Genomic DNA, 20,672 nt, shown 5'->3' with positions numbered 1-20,672 from the left:
TAGCCTGTGGTTTATCAGTGCAAGGCTGGACATGTTCCCACCATAGCCTGCCACAGTTCTCTAGCAGACCACCATGACCAGCTGACAGGAGAGAGGTGGTCAGGGCATGTCTGACTGTACCTCACCATTATAAACTTGCCTCCCACTCATCACTCACAACAGTTGCACACACATACACTTGAACACAGAACACAGATGTTCAACTGATGATGGTTTAGTATGAAGCAGAGCTGGTATTTGTCAGGCTTTTAACTGGGAATAAAGAACATCTCAACTACAGTAGACTATATGGCATATCGAGTTTTATAAAAGCTTTTTATGGTTGGAAAGAAACCCACATAAGTAGAGGAGAAAATGAGCACAAAAGAGAGAAAAGTGGCTCAGATGAATGCTAATCTGTGCTAGGATCAGCTGTTTTTATACACCTAAAGAGGAACGTGCAGTTAAAGGCATGTTAAAGTAAACTCACGGCACCAGTAAGTCTGTAGGTAGAGCTCAATACAGACGTGGGAAAAGATTCTGCTTTTATTTCTAAAGCTTGCTCTAATAGGACTTCTTTAAACATGCTATTCTCCACATACACACTCACAAACACATACTGTAGTGTGCAAAAGTCAGAGACCACCCTTTCATTTGCTTAATTTCTACTTGGAACTACCAAAAGTATAAATTCACTTTTCAGCAGAAAAATATTTAGGCCTCAGTAACTTAGTAACTTTTGCAGCAATATTTTTCCACATGTTGGAAAACATTGTTGGTTCTAAATGTTCTAGAAGTTGGTTGCATTTTCCGCTTTGTTCCAAGTAATCACAACTGCAAATTTAGACTCATTAGTCCCTAAAACTTTACTCCACGTCTCACATGTCCAGTTTCAGTGTTCTACTGCAAATGTTCTGTCCTTTCCTCAGTAATGGCTTCTTGAAAGCTGCACATGCTTTCAAACTCAGTGATGAGTTGTCTTTTCACAGTGGAAACACCTGTGGATTTTTTCAGATCTAAAGCAAGAGTGGAGCTTGATTTTCTCCTCTTTCTAAGATGAAAACTTCAAGTACTGTTTACCTGACGGAGGCAGTTTGATGGTCTATCTGGTCTGGCATGGTTGTGAGTAGTCCCATTCTTTCAGTAACTTTTAATATTTTTAACCTAAACTTTTCAGAAACTCCTTTACACATAATTTTCATTGACTTTCCCCTTTGCTATGCAAGTGAATTATCTTATATCTAATCAGAAATGCCTTATTTAGCAATTTTATATATACACAAGAAAATCTTAAGCAGCTGAGGTGTGTTTGGGTACGCTCTTGTATGAATGTTAGTGTCTGTTTGAACACTAACACTAGCATAATAACAGTGAGTCTTCAACAACTGCTTTTTTTGAGAGGACAAAATTGATAAGACGTAAGGATAGAAGAATTGAAGACTGGTGCACAAAAGCAAAAAGTGGGCAAATTCTAAAACACTGACAGAACTGATATGCTTAGTGTGTTGGAGGCCTTTGTGTAATTTTTGTTAAATATCTGTTCTGCATTTTATGACACTAAAAAATAACAAAATTAAACAGCCATTTTGACTGGAAACTGAATAAATAAAAGAATGATCTCTGAAATTTACAAATCACTGCGCACACAGATTTTTAGATTTATCTAAAAACACAGTGCAAAACTAGATACACACACACATATTCCTGGGGTTGGAGGCAGTGCGCCCTTTCCTGGTTTCACTGACCCAGCAGACAGCAGGACAAAAAGCCTAATGAATTCCCTCTGCATAATCATAGCTTTGTCTGTTTGTTTCACTACACTTTCATTCTCCTTTCCTGTTTCTCAATCCCCTTGCCCCACTTCCAACATCCCTAGGCCAAGGCTTACCAGAGTGCCCTCACCATTCACTTTCACGTTACAGGACAGAGTTGGTACCAGTGTCATGTTTTGCATAAATGGGACACAAATCTGATTCTATCACAGCTGTGTGAACAAAAAATCTGATCTTATCAGATAAGATTTAAGCCACATTCATATACAAACACACACATACAGACCAATCGCAACTAGTGCTGGACTGAGGCCCACGCGCACGCCCCACCACAGCCCTCTGCAACGAGCAATGACTCACTGTGCATTAAGTGCTACTGAGGCAGTTTAATCATGGTGAATGAGACACTAGACCTCAACTAAGGCATGATTCACCAAAAAATGAGCGGACTACACCAGAGTGAACACTCAACAGGATATATAAATTTAAACACCAAGTTTTAATAAAGACCTAACATGTCGCCAGCACTATAGTCAGTCTCAGATTGTCTTTTGCCCCCTTTAACACTTTAAAATATGGTCTCAGAGAACTTGAGACATGTGCATGTCCATGTCACCTGTGAAATGCATCAGCACATTGAAATGGAGTTTTCTGTCTGCTATAGTGTTTTCTATCACTATATAAAAGAAGCACGACACTGCCTTCACCGTTGGATGGATGTAATGTGAATGGGAAATTATAAAATTTATATATAAGATTTTATATTTTAGTAATTATACATTATCCTTCCATATTGTGATGTATTTAATAGTCTATCAGGGAGTTTTCTGATCTAGCTGAGATGTTTCTCTTGATGACTGGTGACGGGTTGTGGAAGAAAGGAGGTAGAACATGTTATAATTGGTTAATGTTATTTTTCCACAACCATTGCTATGTTGCGATGTTGCCATTAATTAAAAAATATTCAAAAAAGGCAACAAAACTCATTTTTATCAAATATTAAGAGAAAACAAGAATTTTACCTTTTATCTGAGACCACAGTGTTGAGAAATTACATTACTAAAGAAGAACTTTAGATTGAAGGGCTGGAATTGCTGCTTTCTGACTCAGTATTAACAGCTTAAAGTCTGAAAGATACCCCACAACATTTACTTTACAAAAATACCAACATCAGCCACAATTAAGACACAAAATAAGCTAAAGCCCATTTATTCCTGTCTTTCTGACTCAGCAGAGGCCAGGCTGTATGTTGGACAGGTGGCCAACAGGACAAACACAGGCATGTCAGACATTTACCAACTGCACTTGCAGTTGCCACTGGGAACATTAGGTTGGCTTGCATTTTTGTCTTAAATCTAACCTCTAACTCCTAAGACAGCAAAATTAATTCATGCCATTCAAACATAAGATATATTACTGTCTTGTTTAAGAAAGGAAATCAAAATAAAGATGTGAGAACAGGGGGAATACCGCATGTTTGGGTCTGGGTGCCAAGAGCATTGCAACTGATCCACTGCTGTCCTCTTTTAAAGCATAACCCTTTCCACAGTGAAACTGCTGCCTAGCAGAGCAATCATTAACCTTTTCACATAAAGCCATGCTCTAAACTAAGCTCAATTATTAAATCCAGGCAAAGACAGAAAAAAGACTGGAGACAAAGGGGCAAAATGGGCAGAAATGGAAAGCGAGTTTAACTTGGACAGAGGTACAGAGATAGAGTAATGCTTTTGATGGAGGTTAGTTTGGGGGGCAGGGGGGATGGGGGTGCATGAAACAGGATACTGGGTAATATTTTTCCCCACTGCAAGCTTAGAAGACGTTTTATACGTGGGGCAATAGTCATCACATTTTGACTGAAGATTAAGGGAAAATACGAGTGTCATCACAAAAAAAATGGTATGGTATGATTAACTGTGTTTAAAACGACCACGACAAATTCTGTATAACTTAAGATGTAAACAAAGCCATTCAGATCGGTTTGATGTGGAACGCTTTGCTGTAGGGAAACTTGCCAAGTCTTAATTGATCACAGTGATAGTGACAGGAACCAGACGTCCAAAGCATAAATGCCTCTCAAAGCTCCCTTGCAGAAAGTTATTACATGGAAAATTTAAGAAAATTAAAGTTTAACCATCTTTTTGGAAGACTTTCATCTTGCATATATTTCTCCACAAGTAAAATCAGAGCATTAACACAACATCCATAGTTATCTAACCACCTGTCCAACCACTGAACACCCACTGATTTTGTATTTCTATGTAGTTGGCAGTAGAGGTACACTTTTCTGTAGTCACAGCACAAAGTCATGCGCTGCCACTTGAGCAGATGACATAGAAATCATTTCAGTCCAAAACCCTGAGCGCTCACTCCCCTGTCACATGCCACAGTGTCCTATTGTCCTCCTGCAAAGTGGGTCAATGTGTAAAACACTCCTAACTTGGCCTGCAGAGACAGAGGAGAAGTGTGAGAAGCGGTCTTTCTGGCAATATGAACATATCTCTCTCTCTCTGTGTTCTGGAGAGAGAGAGAGAGAGAGAGAGAGAGAGAGAGAGAGAGAGAGAGAGAGAGAGAGAGAGAGAGAGAGAGAGAGAGAGACTCTCTGTAAGATTTAATCCTGCCCCTAACTAGAGGGGGGTGGAAGAATAGATCATATAAGAGGAGTGAAAGACCTGATGCAGGCCACAGGAAGACCTTATCAATGTGAACTGTGTTTAGACAGCAAACATCATGCTGATGTAAAAAGAGAGAGAGATATAGAAAGAAGGGACACACATACACTTAAACTTTCCCTACCTAATTTATCAACTGTAATACAATCAAGGATTAGTTCTGTCTCTTTTAAATTATATCCTGCCACCATAATAGTTGTGTGTGTTGGTCAATGTTGGGCACAGTAAAATGTATCAATTTGTTTGTACTCATCAGCATTCATGATGTCAAGAGTCTTTTATGGCTTCCTCAGGAAACGCACTGCCTTCTGTTACTTCCAAAGATTTCAAATTTAAATAAATCAACATGAATTGTCTAGTTTCATGGTTATAACACAAATTCTTCTTTTTGTCTGTTGATTTTTTGTTCTCAAAAGATGAAAGCTTTATGTGCTGTTTATCTGTTGGTGACAGTTTTGATGGTCTACCAGGTCTCACACAGTTGTTAGGAGTCCCATTTTCTCCATATCTTTGAATTATTTTTGAATTTCTGACCCATACATTTCCATTCAAATACTTTTTGCACAAAACAATAGTTTGTAGCAGAAAGTAAAAATTCACAAATCTGAAAAGTTTTTTTTTTACATACCAAAATCAATATGACAACAGCACTGTTAAAACAATTTAATTACAGGACGGGAAAAGCCTAAAAGAGCCAAACACATAGCAAGAGGCGCACTTCCTAGTTGAGATGAACAAAAATAAAAGCCACAAGGCGAATCAGCACGAGTCAGCACTGTTACTTTTGGGACTCTTATCATCTGTGTAAACATGAGTATCACTATGCACATGATTATGGTGAGCCGACTATTTTATACATCAAATTTATTCCATCCTTAAGACGACAAGTGTACCCAACACAGAGTATTGCTCTCCCACTTTAACCCCTCAAAATCACAGGCTTGTTACACACTATGGCTTATTGTCCAGTAACTACAGGGACTTCAATGCAAACTGGATGAGCTATTCTTAGGCTATATAAGTGTGTAATAAAACTAGGCTTGCCAGTGGGCCCTGGCCATTTATGGGGTTAAGAGCTTCTCCTGCTCCACTGTTTAGAAAGGAGATGGACACATGCACCATTGTACTTTCAATAAAACTGTTTCTCTCTCTCACGCTCACACCTGTATATGCACTCAAGTGTATGTTCACACAGTTGTGCCCCCTGACTCTCTTCACAGGGCTCCCTGCCAAGTCTCACAGTCGACCGTCTCTTGCACCAGCGAGGTCAGTGCAGCGTGAGTGTGTGCGGGGGAGAGAGGGAAGAAGAGAGGAAAGGAAAGGAAAGGAGAAGGGAGGAGAACTACTCTCTGCCTGAAGACGAGTACAAGTATGGCAAAAGGAGCAGAAGAGACTGTTACTGTAATGCTTTAAAAGCACATACAGCACTATGCCAGTTTAAACTGAGCTAAGAAAGCCAAATTTAATACAGCTCTGATACCCTTTAGTTTCACTGTAATTCCAGCATGTAACATCATCCTGCCCCTGACCACTTAAAGACATAACAGCTAAGAAACAAAGTAGAAACAAGTTATTTAGTATTTTACAGCACTAAAACTAATCATTAACTAAATAATTTCAGCAAAAGTATAGCTTTGTTTTTGGGCTAATAATCCTAATATTATTGCCCTTTTGATTGATGGGTAAAGTTTGTTACCGTTATTTTTCCACATTATTATCAACTAGTCATCACTACAGTTACTGACTTATTATTTACTAAGAACAAGAACATTTGCATGAATTTTCTAGGTAAGTTAAACTTGTTACCATTATTTTACTATTTTATTACTGACTATGGCTACAATAATTAACTTATTTTTTAATGACTAACAAATGTGCATGTAATTTTTAGGTAAATACAACTTGTTACCTTTATTTTACCATCTTATTACAAATTTGTTATCACTACAAACACCAACTTATTATTCATTATGAAATGGAAAATACAAAAGTAATATTTTGGTAAGTACAACTTATCATGGTAATACAACAATTTTATTACTGACTTGTTACTGCTACAATCACCATTTTATTATTTCATAACAACTATGAAATTGACATTTAATTTATGGATAAATACAACTCATTACCATGATACTACCATAACATTATCCACTCATTACTCATCTGTAAAGTGCTACCACATTTCTTGTATACCTGGTGCTTCGCAAATAAAAAATTCTGATTCTATATCATTAGGCACAAAAAGTTTGAGGAATCATCCCAAATAATTACGTAGTGTGATCTTCAACTATCACACAAGTAGGAAAAAAGGCTTGCATTTTGACAGCTGTAAGCACATCTAGCAGACAGTGTGCAACAAAAAATTCATTAAATGGAAGCGTATCTGTTCTGTCAGACAGATGACTAAAAACTTGATTTTGAAAATGACTATTATAATAAATGATTGAGTGTGGAAGTATCAACAAGCATAGCTAAATTATCCTACCACACACACACACACACACACACACACACAGCCACACTACATACCTTCTCAGCCAGTAACTGCCGGATTTTGCCTGCCTGCAGTCGGAAGCGGAGCAGCTGCATCTCCAGAGCAACACATCTCTTCTGCCAGTCCACACTGGCACTGGGCACAGTCACCACTGCACCCGCTGCACCACCCTCCATCACCTCTGCCATCTGTGCCCACAGAGCAATGTAGCAACCTGCACTGCAGAGAGAGAGAGAGAGAGAGAGAGAGAGAGAGAGAGAGAGAGAGAGAGAGAGAGAGAGAGAGAGAGAGAGAGAGAGAGAGAGAGTGTCAGACGGGAAGAGAGAGAATAGAGGGAAAGAAAAAGATGGAGAGAGAGTGAAGAGAGAAGAGAATGAGGAGAAAGAGAGCATACCAAGATTAGCCAAATGTGAACTAGTAATGAGATGGAGTCAGTTACAACAAATTTAATGAACGTTTACAGATCTAGACAGAGAGAGAAAAAAAAAAGTCTTCTTGATTAAAGTATAAGTGGTGGACCAACAAACAATAATGGAAACAGGCTTAGCATTTGTTTTCTCTACCAACTGACATGCACATATCTCTGCATCTGTGGTAAAGTGTAGTAGTGCTCTTCTGTTAAGGAGTTTTCCAGCGCAAGCCTTGTTCTTTTTTTACTTTAGCAACATTTCATTACAACAGCTCTCACACACCCAACAGAGAGAAAGCGAGAGTGAGAGAAACTCTGCAGACTAGACAGCTGTAGCAGATGAAGATAGTCTAATATTGCCAAACAATGTACTACAACAATAGCCAAAGTATCTGCAGGATCTAAGCCAGGACTGTGCTCTACTCTGCCTTTCTCAGATTGACATTTCCTAGAAGGTGAAACACACACACTGACATCACAGCCTTTGGCAGTGAACCCAGAAGGCCCAAAGCTTTCTCACCTCCTTTTATTGTTTCCTTCTGTCAAAAGGAGAGCACACTTCTCAGGGATCACCTTGGTAACTGGAGAAAAGCAAACTGAATGCTACAATGACGACGCTAAACAAAAGGTTTCTTTTTTTTCTCAGATCCTCTCCTTCTCTCTCTCTTCCTCTCCGAACGTATGCAGAGCAGACAGCGTTTTCTGGCGAGCTCCAGCTGGGCCTGAGCTGGCACTCTGTGGTTGTGTGTGGGTGTTGAACAGTAAGCGTGCATAGGGCTCCAGGACAGCAGCGGCAGGGCAGGTCCAACTATGCGCTTTGTAGACAGTTTACCAAACCAGACCGATCCCTTCCCCCGAAGCAAGCACCCAAATATCCCAGCCCATGCAATCCCTTCTTAATTACAGGCCCCGGGAGAAACAGGATCCAGGCCTACACAATGCAGTCTTTCTGCATGACAGTGCCATTACGGATATGAGCGAGGGAGGAGGGGGTCTTTCTCTCTTTCGGCCTCTCTCCCGCTTTCCCCCTTAAAAAGAGGGATAAAGAATGTGTCAGGCTGAATGGAAAGGACTCTGAATGTGGGAAAATGGAGCTCCAAAGTTATTTTTTTACCTGTGAGGGGCTGCCTGGCAGCCATTTTCTAAAGGGTTTCACAAGTGGCCTGTTGAGGGCTCCTGGGGTCCTGTAGGGAACAGTCAATCAAAGCAGCAGGGCTTTATGACTATATAGTGGCTAAATTCTATCCAGCTTTAAAAACTGGGCTGTGCAAAAATGATTAAACATAAGAACATTCTACCATAACTCTAGGAAAGCAAGCTTCACTAGCTACTAATAAACAGCCCAGGCCCAACTCAAAGCTCCACACTGCACAAGGTTATTTACTAATTTCTAAGCAAAAACCTTATAATGGATATGGTTATAAAATAAGACTTAATCACTACCAGGGCATTAAAAGAACACTCCAGCATTTTTAAGCCAGTCTGTGTGCTGTATCTATAGCATCAAGTTGATCACCATGGACAACATTTGCATCATTTCCTTGTACTGTATCAACTCAAAATTTCAGCAATCACCCAATGGCATCTATTTTAAGTGTCCATTGTAATATACAAATAAATACAGATGTGACAGATAGAGATTAGATTGAAAAACACTGGGTTATTTATTTAATGTCATAAACATCTGTGTTTTTTTAAATAAACAGCTATATATTTGTATGTATTCTACTAAAGTATGCATACTACTAAAAATAGCATAGGAGCATCCCTAATCTCAAAACTAAGAATGCAAAGATACATGAACAAGCACAATGATTACTAATTGCAAATGCCACACTGCCACCCTGTTAGTAAACCCAAACCCCTCTCTCCACTACGCTGCACTCTGTCTCCATGTAGTAGGAAAAAACAGATGAGACAAGGTGGAGCAGATAAGGAACTCCCACTTTAACTTCAATAATCAAAAAAAATGTCTTGCTGTCACTGTGGCACCAGTCACTCGATTTCACTCAGATGCTTTATCCTCTAATCTAGTCCCACTGCTACTCAGTGAAGCTTCAGTGAACAGGAATCAACCTGTATTGTAGTGTTAAACTGTAGCGTGCTAAGCTACCGTATTAGCATGCTGCCTGCTATTAGAACAGTTCAACTATGGCACTCCTTACCACATTTGACACTTATAGATGTAGAATATGCATTTCAAGATTCAAGATTCAAGAGTTTTATTGTCATGTGCACAGCAAAACAGGCAGTTGCACTGTACAATGAAATTCTTACTTTGCTGTTCCTCTTTGACACCACCCATGATCCTCAAATTAGCATACTTTAGTATATTGGACCATGATAGGTTCAAACTAATTTGTGGCCTACAAAACTACGCTCACATAGCACCACACAATTTTTTGCTTCAGAGTGTTTTAAAAACAAAAATGTGATCTCTGCTCTATAACACACCTGATACACATATCAGTCTATATACTCACATCAAGTGATCCAAGAGAAGTTAACCATATAAAAAAAAACACATTTATGAATGCAGGGGATCTAAATCAACTCCTAGTAGCAGCTACATTCATATGACTTTAACAACACTCTGGCCTGCAAGCGCAAAATTAATTCATGATAATGATATTCTAACGAGTCAGTGGCAGGTAAGAAGGGACACTCTTGCATACTAAATACAACCTCAAAACAGTTCTAGACCCAGTTCATGTCTCCATAGCAAACACAGTCAAATGCTCCTCTTTGATTCAAAAGCAATAACTTCATAAGCGTTATGGTTCCTCTGTCGGACAATAAAAGGAGGCTGTTGGAGAGGAGCTGGGGGTGGAGCAGCAGGCTCAGGGAGTGCACTGCACCACAACAGTGCCATGTGGCGCTCTGCAATTAGCAGCCTTCTAACTACAGCCCTTCTGGCAAATTACAGAACAGGTTCCGCTCATTGACCAAAACTCAACGTCCAGTTCTATACAGGCTCACTGTATGACCAAGTCGTGAGGTTTTGGAGCCACGGCCCTGCATGGTCCAGAAGAAGGGTCAGATGAAGCCTGCACTTCTGCTAGCTCAGCCCACATCCACCAGTGCTGCCAAATACAACAGCAGCATGCAAATAATCCATTTGTTTGTGAAGCTCGTTTGGCAGAGCTATTCTAATGCCCCAGGGGACAAGGGCTTTTGCACCCTGAGCTGTTGTTTAACACAGGGAGGACAGAAGATCACACACATGCTAGAGTTAGAGATTCAAGCATGTCCTGTGGGATATTAGCCGATTCCCTACAAGATGAGAAAAGGAAACATGGAAGGTGGTAAGGTGACAGATTGCCCAAATGAGTGTGAATGGATCTTCTAGAAATGATTCTCCGATTTAACACTTAAGTCTAAAATTACAATCGTCATTTTGTTATACTATTTACATTTTATATATTCATATGGTGACATTATGTGATTACATCTTACCGAATACATACATAAGAATTACATAGGCCTTCAATTAAATAATGAATTACATTTACATAATGAATTACATTACACCTGTATTGACAGGTTTGAGCCTGTGCCTCACACTTTTCCCATTTTCTCAATGTCTTGACCACTGCTAAAAACACAACAAAAAAGTAAAGAATGCCTTTCCTTTCCATAAAACAAAACTGAGTGCACTGAAATCTCAATAAAACCTCCTCTTTAACTATGGGATACTGATTTTAAAAACTGTTTACAATATCTAGCTCTTAAAAATGGTAAAAATATGGTTCTTTAAGGGTTCTTTAGTAAAGAAAATGGTTCAATATAGAACCATGAACACTCAAAGTATGTTGTATGATTAAAAGGTTCTTTGCATCAGGAGAGTGTTTTTTTCCCCAGATTGATGGAGAACATGCTGGAGCCCAAAAAGTGTCCCACTACTAATATAGGTCTGTAATATATAGAACCATTTCGTTGAGAGTGTACAAGTGAGAAATAATCTAAAATTTCAGCTTGCTTTCCTTGTCGTCAGCCTTAACTGCAGTACACAAAGGTTAAAATCTTTACCTTTGAATGAAAAGGATGATCTCATATTTTTGTAGTATGGCTTTTTTCTGCAACTGTAAGCAGAAATGCTGCTGAGGCACACACTAAACACAAAAACTGCACAACAGAGTTTCCACCAAAACAGCTGGAGCTGGATTTCATGATGGGGGCCACCCGGCCTCCAGTGCAGCACTGAACCCTGCTGCTGAAGACTGTGACTCATCCGCTCCCTCTCTCTTTAACTCTATCTTTCACTCTCTCTCTCAGGGAGCTTCTTCCACTCTGTAAAGAGGGATGAGTGAGACCTCCCGATTCACCTCTACAGAATAAACACACATGACAAGCTGAAACGTCTGCCCATCTTCTAAACTCTGTCACAAACACAGCAACACACAGGCCATATAAATCCAAGTAAAGGATCTAGACTACAGGCCAGGAGTTGAGACAACACTAACTTTGTAAAAGTAAACATAGCATTTTTCAAGAAGATAATGAACAGCAATCTTTTTATTAAATATTTATTCTAGTTCTAGTCATAATCACCTGATCTTCACAAGCAGATGCTCCTGGATCATTGATGAATGAAATCAAGTGTGTTACATTAGGAGTTTGTAAATAATTTAAAACTAGTGACTGAAAAGGTCCATAATTAAGAAAGAGCATAAAGGCTTGCCCCATATTATACACTAGAGTATAAGTACATTCCTGCAAACCAATAGAATATTTTAGAAAAATATCTTGGTTTCAGCTAGGTGTTAAAAGGCTTTGCCAATTTCTGGCAAATTGACTTAACTGACATTTCCATGTTTCGCACATAAATAGATTGAAGAAGCTTTAAAGAACATTGGCAAAATACTACTGAACCTAAGGAATTTAAGTTAGTGCTTGTATTGCGATTATATTGCTGTAGCTAATCAAAAGTAGCAGGGTTGAAAGCTACAACAATAAATTTGCAACCATGCTTATGTTAACTCAATCTATGCCACCAACATGACCTTTCACACATACAAAATAAATGTAATTTCAAACCAATCATGCACCATAAATGCTGCCTGCTACAATTTCTCACCATGTTGAATGGGATTTTGTCAGTGGCGTGTAAGGTTTGTCTAACCTGGCAACACTTGCTATGAAAAAAAAAAATTGTGGGTGGATTGTAAAATATTTCACTGCTCATTTTTTGCTCAAATCATTGCTTGAAACCCATTTTTTGGCCTGTAGTGTCTTCAGGCTCCTAGTCTTGTAGACAGGCTAGATTTGTCATTCAAGCTTCATAATCTTATGACATAAACAGAAACTGCAGTAGCCACTTTGAGGACAGTGCAGAAACCAAGGCTATTTTTACTACTTAAATGGCATTTAACATTTGGGCAAGGTGCAACAAAGTTTAGCCTGGACAATTAATCCTGTAAACCCTAATAGGAATTTGTACTGCTCTATTACATGTAACCAAATTGTTATATCAAATGACAAGCATACAGTAGTGAGAGATGTACCAAAGCCTCTATAACCTTTTATGGTTGATACAACTACTTTTGATTCATGAACTTCAGCAAGCTTCCAATATCTGATCTTCCCCTTAAAAGTCACAGCCTAATTCATCTGGCACGCTCTGCTCTCTGGCGAGGCAGCTGAGAGTGAGCTAACTAGGTGAGAGGGTGTGTGGGGGTCACTAAGGTCCAAAGCAGAAACACAGAGAACTCTCTAGTGTATCATTTAGTCAGGCAGAAACTCTTCTATTATTCCATGCTCTCATTCTCATGGAGTTACACGCAAACACATGCCCACACAAAAAAGCAATGCAGTGAATGTACTTGAGTCAATTAAATACTTCCACACAAACAAGACATCACAGTTTTTTAGTTCATTTACTCGTAAAAAATTTATTTTGTTCTGGTGGAAATTATGAACACAGAGGAATACAAGTGTTATATTGAGCATTATATTAAACATCCAGCAAAGACTGAATGAAAAAACAAGGCAGAAACATAGTATAGTATGACTTATAAAACATTTATCAAAACTATCTGAAAACTGTCTTAGTGTTCTGATGACATCACCGCTGTGTCCATGACTCACTAAAACATGATCCAGCTTTTATATAGTGACATTTTATAGAAGGTTCTGGTTCACTCTGTAGCTGGAAGTGCATCAAGTGAATGCGCGCATAGCCACTTGAAAGAACACCGAGACAGTCAAACAGATTATTAGCAGAGAGCATCAGAAATGAGCTTTTGCTTGGTTGTTTGCTTTCACTCTGTAAGTTTCTCTGACTCAAACACAGAGAATCCACAGGTGAACAAAGTTTTATTAGAGCAAAACTGGGTGGCATAAGCCACATGAGCCTTCTGATTGGTGAGTATACTGCTTATGTACGCATGATCCAAAATTTAACTTATAATGAAAGAGTAGACACTGGACAGTTATTCACAGGATATACTTTGTACATGTACACTATATTTCCAAAAGTATTCGCTTGTCTGTCTTCACATGCATATGAACTTAAGTGACGCCCCATTCTTAATCCATAGGGTTTAATATGATGTCCACCCAGCCGTTGCAATTATAACAGCTTCAACTTTTCTGAGAAGGCTTTCCACAAGGTGTAGGAGTGCATCTATGGGAATTTTTTACCATTCGTCCAGAAGCTCATTTGTGAGGTCAGACACTAATGTTGGATCAGAGGGCCTGGCTCACAGTCTCCACTCTAATTAATCCCAAAGGTGTTCTATCGGGATGAGGTCAGGATTCTGTGCAGGCCAGTCAAGTTCTTCCACACCAAGCTTGCTTATCCATGGACCTTTATGGACCTTGCTTTGTGCACTGCTGTGCAGTCATGTCAGAACAGGAAGGGGCCATCCTCAAACTGTTCCCACAAAGTTGGAATCTCTTGGTCTGCTGAAGCAATAAGAGTTCCTTTCACTGGAAAAACAACCACGCTCCATAATCCCCCCTCCACCAAACTTTACACTTGGCACAATGCACTCAGACAAGTACCGTTATCCTGGCAACCGCCAAACCCAGACTGGTCCATCATATTCCCAGACGGAGAAGCGTGATTAGTCATTCCAGAATACACGTGTCCACTGCTCTAGAGTCCAGTGGCAGCGCTTTACACCACTGCATTCAACACTTGATGATGTAAGGCTTGGATGCAGTTGCTCGGCCATAGAAACCCATTCCATAAAGCTCTCTATGCACTGTTCTTGAGCTAATCTGAAGACAACATGGAGTTTGTAGTGACTGACTCTGCAGAAAGTTGGCAACCTCTGTGCACTATGCACCTCAGCATCTGCTGACCCCGCTATGTCATTTTACATGGCCTACCTCTTCATGGCTGAGTTGCTGTCATTCTCAATCGCTTCCATTTTGTTATAATAACACTGACAGTTGACGGTGGAATATTTAGTAGTGAGGAAATTTCATGATACCACGCTGGAATTCACTGAGCTCCTGAGAGTGACCCATTCTTTCACAAATGTTTGTAGAAGCAGTCTGCATGCCTTGGTGCTTGGGTTTTATACACCTTTAGCCATGGAAGTGATTGGAACAGCTAAAATTCAATGACTTGGATGGGTGAGTGAATACTTTTGGCAATATAGTGTATACTGTGTGCCCATAAGGCCAAGATTAAATGGATTAAGGTTCCTGAACTGAATGCATGACTTTTTCCACTGTGCACACATACAGACACACCACATACTCTCTGGTGAGCATGCAGCTGTGATGATGTAAGTGATTAGATGATTAGGTGATATCATCCTATCAGACATTTAAAATCCCTGTTGTTGTTTTTTCGGATTGCCCCTGTCAAGATCCAGCCTCTTTCCTAAGAATTTGGCATTTCATCCCAATTACTCAAATCTGCAGAAAAAACATGTGTGGATCTGGGTCAGCATGTGGTGTCTGTGTGTGTGTGTCTGTGTGTGAGCATGTGATGTGTGCATCTTTTCTTCTACATAATCAGCCATACTACAGGCATGTAATCTGTGAACCCTCCAACTCTACTCCAACTTAGCCCATATATCTCACATACAGAACTGAAAAGAGCCTCACACACACACATACCAAGTCTGACTGCTTTTGTTTCTGTCTCTCCAGTCAGCAGTAAAGTTTCCACTCAGTGCCTGTGCCACAATTTATGACCACTGCGTAACATTAGCATTGGAGAGCTGTCTAACCGTAAAGCACACGTAACTTTGCAACTGTTCACTAAAATAATGGCACTGACACTCAACCGTGCCTTTTCTCTTTTGGCTTGAGGTAGTCGGTATGACATGTGCAGCTTAAACAGTCTGCCCTGAGAACATGGAAAGTTAGAATAAGAGATGCCCAAAGATACTGGAATAATACAGGTATTGCACAGATATTTCAACTGAACTGATTTCAAACTGATTTGAGATTTTTTTGTACTCTAGCCCTGAAGAATGTTTAATGTGACATTGTGCTATAATATCTGCATTTTGTTCATCCAACTACATTGGTAAGCTCAATTTCTACATTTCATATATGTTTATGTAGTGAAATTGGCATCAGCAGACATGTACATGAAAAATAAAAGACATTGGCCACAATTCCCATATTTAGTTAGAATTGACTTTTAAAATAGATCCCATTCTAAAATCTGATTGGCTGAGCCCTGTTTAAAAGCTGATGTAAAACATCAATTGAATTTTGTATTAATTGACTAAACCATTATGTAGTTCATGGATAACCTTTATATTGCTTTGCAATCACAGCCTACTGTTAATGAACCATACTGCTTGACAAAGGAATTGTTTATCATTTAATAATGAACTAAATTATGTACTAAACACCTGTGTATATTATTACATCCTATTTTGCCCACTTTGCGTTGGAGTAGTAACATAGTAAAACCACTGTAAGCCATGGCTGCCTGTGGAATATTGCTTTAATAATTAATTACAAATTGTAATAATTTACAATATTCAGTGAAGTATGCCAAATATGCATTTTTGTTCAAAGTTAAATTCTACTGCTAAAAAAATAAAATTGGCATGTTGTAATTCTGAATCTTACCACAATATAAGAATCAAATCTAATCATGGTAAAATGTACAATTTCACAATATATTGAATAGTTTATCAAAGAATCATAATTAGAGCTGGGAATAATTAACAGTTTTCAAAACCAATATCTTGACCTCAATACTGGCTTTTAAATACAGAATTATTCTTTTTCGCTAAAAACTCATAAAATAAAACAATACTTTATAAGCATCACTGTCAGAACAAATCTCATATCTCCAAACTGGTAACTTTACATGAGATGTAAAAACAAATAAAGGGTTATTAACTTACAATGGAAATAAGTAGTTTTGCCTAGTCATTCTGGACCATCTCTACTGACCTATTAAGCAACTCACACAATTTAAAGGGCAGTGTTCAAAGAGCTGGTGTATTCAAATTATGTAAAACACTGAAACAACAAAAATGGAGATAAAAGGGTTTGTCTTGATAAAATGTATCTCTCTGTAAACAGAAACGGTCTTAACTCACTCAAACTGGTTACAAAAAAAAAAATCTGTTCCAAAAAAGTTGCAGTTGCATCTAGCAGCGTCAGATTTTGAAGACTGTGGGGAGGTTATTTAGAAACAATGCTGCTGCTTGCATTCATACTTATAAATATTCAACAAACACAATCATTTGTATTTGCGTGAGGTGCTGGAAGTGAGAATTTACTAATCACAACAGACTGCAGAATAACCAAAGGTGCAGCATGCACCACTTAAGAAGTGCTGATGTTAATAATAAGTTTACAGGATGTAATTTAGACAGCCAATCAGATTTTAGAACAAGCATGTTTATTGACTCACAGTCACTGATGAGATTGACTGTTTAGGTATTAGAAATTTGGTACTATAAAAGACCATATTTCAACATCCAGCCCCAATCAGACACTGTCGTCTGTAGGTCTGAGATTTACATCTTAAATGCATCACTGAATACAGTACAACACAGCACCTTCAGCCTTGGGATTTTCATATTTCTGGAAAATTAACATCTGTTGCAGGCTAAAATACACTTAGTGCTAGCACAACTGGATATACAGTCCATCTTGGTGTATCTCAGTGGTGAACAGCTGTAGATGATGCATGAAGGCTCCTGCAATCCTGTTGACTTTGTCTCTCCTGCATCTCCTCTTCTCTGCTCTATCTTTTCTCTCCTTCTCCTCCTCCTCTGCTCTAAAGGAAGCACCACGCACAAGCTAATAACAGGCTACCGTAAAAAGGCCACCGTCATTATCAGCTGAAGTAGTAAATATAGCCTAAGACATTCCATGGTGCTGAGGTGTAAACGTTTTCAGCACTGAACAACACACAAAGTGCACAATGTTTTGTTTGTTAATTGTTAATGTTATGTTGGAAACACTGACAACACCGATGACTGCATTTTTTATGCAAATGAGCATTATAACCAATCACAGATTTTGAAAAATCAGTGCATTCACATGACCCAAACAATGGCAATATGTAGTAGCAGCTGCAACTTCAGGCAAACTTTATAATTAAATTGTATATTATTAGAAAAAATATTGAAATAATACCAACAAACCACCCAAAAAAAAAAAAAAAAAAAAAAAAGAGTCTGACCCCGTTCAGCATCTTACTACTACTGTACTATATTAAACCCAGAACCTGAGCACTAATCCATAGCAGAAATTTACCCAAAGAAAGGTTTCAATATAAATTTACTGATCTTATCTTTAATACTTAAGTTTGTAAGTTTTATTCCATTACAAATACACAAATATAGTGTAAAATTAACTTAAGCTTTACGTTTACTGGTACTTTTTCTGTGATGTTACATATGTGGTATAGCTGCACTCTGTATTATCTGTTGCACAGCCCTACAGAATGTGATAGCCTTTAGCCAGCTGCAGTAGTCTTTCTATGCTTCCTTCTTTGGACTAAACAGATCAACTCTGACCTATACATAAGATGCAGGTTCTACACTGCCCTCTAGAGGAGTATAGAATTCAGACAGCTCATGCTTCTTCAATACAAAAATGTAAAACATACAAAATACTAATTTACTATTTGATTTTTAATAACTTTCATGCCTATTTGAATATTTGAAGATTCAGACTCATTCCTAATTGCAATACCAGCAGTCCTAGTACACACACACACACACAATCACATGTCATGTTGTTTGAAGTATGAGTGGGTCCCTGTCCCTCACAAGCACCCAGGATGTGTGTGTGTGTGTGTGTGTGTGTGTGTGTGTGTGTGTGTGTGTGTGTGTGTGTGTGTGTAATAATAAAACCTCCAAGAGCCAGATCAACTCATTTTGGGGAGCCAGCAAAAACAGTAATGGCATGTGATGTCTATGTGATGTCTAAATGAAACAAGTTATGATTTAGCACATGCTTTGATGCTGGACTCTGAACCAGTCACAGCAACATTTCCCTGAATTTCCTCGGTTGCTGTGGTGAAACGCAAGACTGGGTTTGGGCACGGCGCAAAGGAAAAGTCCAGGCGTCCTCTCTATGAATGAGTGGCCACACTCTGGGGTCATCAAGGTTAAGCAGTGAGCAAACTCAATAAAGCAGGTCACCCGCAGTTTAACATGCTAAAGAACATGCTAGCATGTGGAAGACTTGCATGAGCATACACTCTGTATAAAGAGTGTCTTACTCAAGACCAGTAAGGCTGGACAAGTGGCCATAAAAAAGAGAGCAAAAGGAGAACAGGCCTTTTTCCAAGGAGAAGTGTCCACAACATGCACTCTGTATAAAGAGCTTCTAAAGCCTTCCTTACTCAAGGCACATAGGACTGGACAAGTGACCATAAAAGAGACCAAAGGGGAAAAATTCTCTCTCCCCACAACAAGTGACCACAGCATACGCTCTGTACAAAGAGTTTCTAAATCCTCCTTTACTTAAGGCCAGTAGGACTGGACAAATGACCACAGAAGACAACAAAGGGAGAGATTTTTCTCCCCAAGAAAACTGACCATGACATGAACATATATTCTTTACTCAGGACAAGCAAAGCTGGGTAAGTAACCACAAAGGTGACCGAGGGGAACAACTCTCTCTCTCCCTGCAGAATCATGGCATTACTGTATAGTGTATTTATAAAAGTAGGACTGAACAAGTGAGCATAAAAATGACCAAAGGGGAACATTTCTTTCTCTATACAGTGACCGTGACATACCCATACAGAGAGTTGCTAAAGCTTAGCTTTCCTTGAGCAAGGATTGGACAATTGACCACGAGAGAGACCAAAGAGCAAAATTCTTTCCACAACTACTCTTAAAACAACAGCCTTATTCCCGAATGAAGACCCTCTTACCTTTTTAACACAGTATCTAAAGAGTGCATGCACGCGCCTGAATGGAGCAGTTCTTCCACTGCGGCTTCTGCCATTCATTTTGTCCAAAAATGGTCACTTCACACAGGTGTGTGCCCCACACAAGCTGAGCTCCTCCACACACAGCCTGACTCATCAGCTCATCCCAGCTAAAGCTAGTCTGCTGCCTGCCCCTTCACCCTCCGAACTTCGTGGCTAAAAAGTGAAGTTCATACAAAAGCACTGAACACTGTAACTCAGTAAACTCTGCAGACACACGTCATTACTCCTCCGACCTCGTCGTGTCTGCAGTCATGTGGAGTGAAAACACTGCTTTAGCGTTACCTACCTTACGGCCGTCCTTTCTCTACTCGCTCTCGCTCCGCTTCTCCAACCGGCACATCATCACATCGCGGCTGCAGGGCTGAGGGCTGAGAGCTCCGAGCTCCTTCACTCCCTCACTCTTTCACTCGCGCTGCTTTCTGAACGCGACCTGCTGCTGCGAGGCGCTCATTCTCGCTCGCGCTTCTTTAACCTTCTCTCGGCCACAGTGCTCAGCTCCTGGTCCCCATTCACTAAGTTCATCCTTCATTCCTTTAAAGAGCCAGAGGCAGGATCAAATGACGCCGGTAGCCATGCCCCCCGAACTCTAGCCAAACCCCCCTTACTACCCCTTCTACCCGCCCCCCACAACACGAGCCCGGAAGTTGCATCAGAGTTCTCATGCTCTTCCCCCCAAACAGTGATTAGTGTCTAATAAGGATTCAGATTTATGATGAGCTTTTGAAAGCCTCATAACTCTTCTTCTTTATTTAATTTATTATTTAATCTCGTTTTTACTATTCATTTAAAGGATTCATTCCTGCCATCCCTATTCCGTTTTCTGTAATCTGTCGTTTTTTGTCTTTTTTTTCTCGAAGCTAACCTGTTCCCTGTTTTTGGCTTCAAATCACATCCCAGAGTTTTGAACGTATTATAGCCGTTTCTTTGAAGAGGCCTTTAGAGATGATTAAAGAAGAAC

The 20,672-nt window shown here is 39.5% G+C and overlaps 1 protein-coding gene across 6 annotated transcripts in view; it reads right to left on the bottom strand.

Annotated features, from left to right (window-relative positions):
- Positions 1-20,283, bottom strand: part of plekhh1 (pleckstrin homology domain containing, family H (with MyTH4 domain) member 1) — a 54,349-nt gene extending 34,066 nt beyond the window's left edge. For 4 of the 6 annotated variants that reach the window (XM_037541784.1, XM_017694506.2, XM_017694504.2 and 1 more), the window contains exons 1-2: positions 20,001-20,283; positions 6,953-7,136 (exon numbers count right to left, since the gene is read on the bottom strand). In XM_037541784.1, coding sequence (XP_037397681.1) covers positions 6,953-7,105 — 153 coding nt within the window. In that variant the 5' untranslated portion in view covers positions 7,106-7,136; positions 20,001-20,283. Of the gene's footprint in view, positions 1-6,952; positions 7,137-7,846; positions 8,355-8,440; positions 8,511-20,000 lie in introns of all 6 variants that reach the window. The other 2 variants (XM_037541785.1, XM_017694503.2) reach the window with 2 other exon arrangements.
- Positions 20,284-20,672: the final 389 nt, after the last annotated feature.

Source organism: Pygocentrus nattereri, chromosome 10 (genome assembly GCF_015220715.1).
Source record: "Pygocentrus nattereri isolate fPygNat1 chromosome 10, fPygNat1.pri, whole genome shotgun sequence".
Taxonomy (NCBI): Eukaryota; Metazoa; Chordata; class Actinopteri; order Characiformes; family Serrasalmidae; genus Pygocentrus; species Pygocentrus nattereri.
Note: the sequence above shows the minus strand (reverse complement) of the source record. Positions and strands in the feature narration are given on the sequence as shown.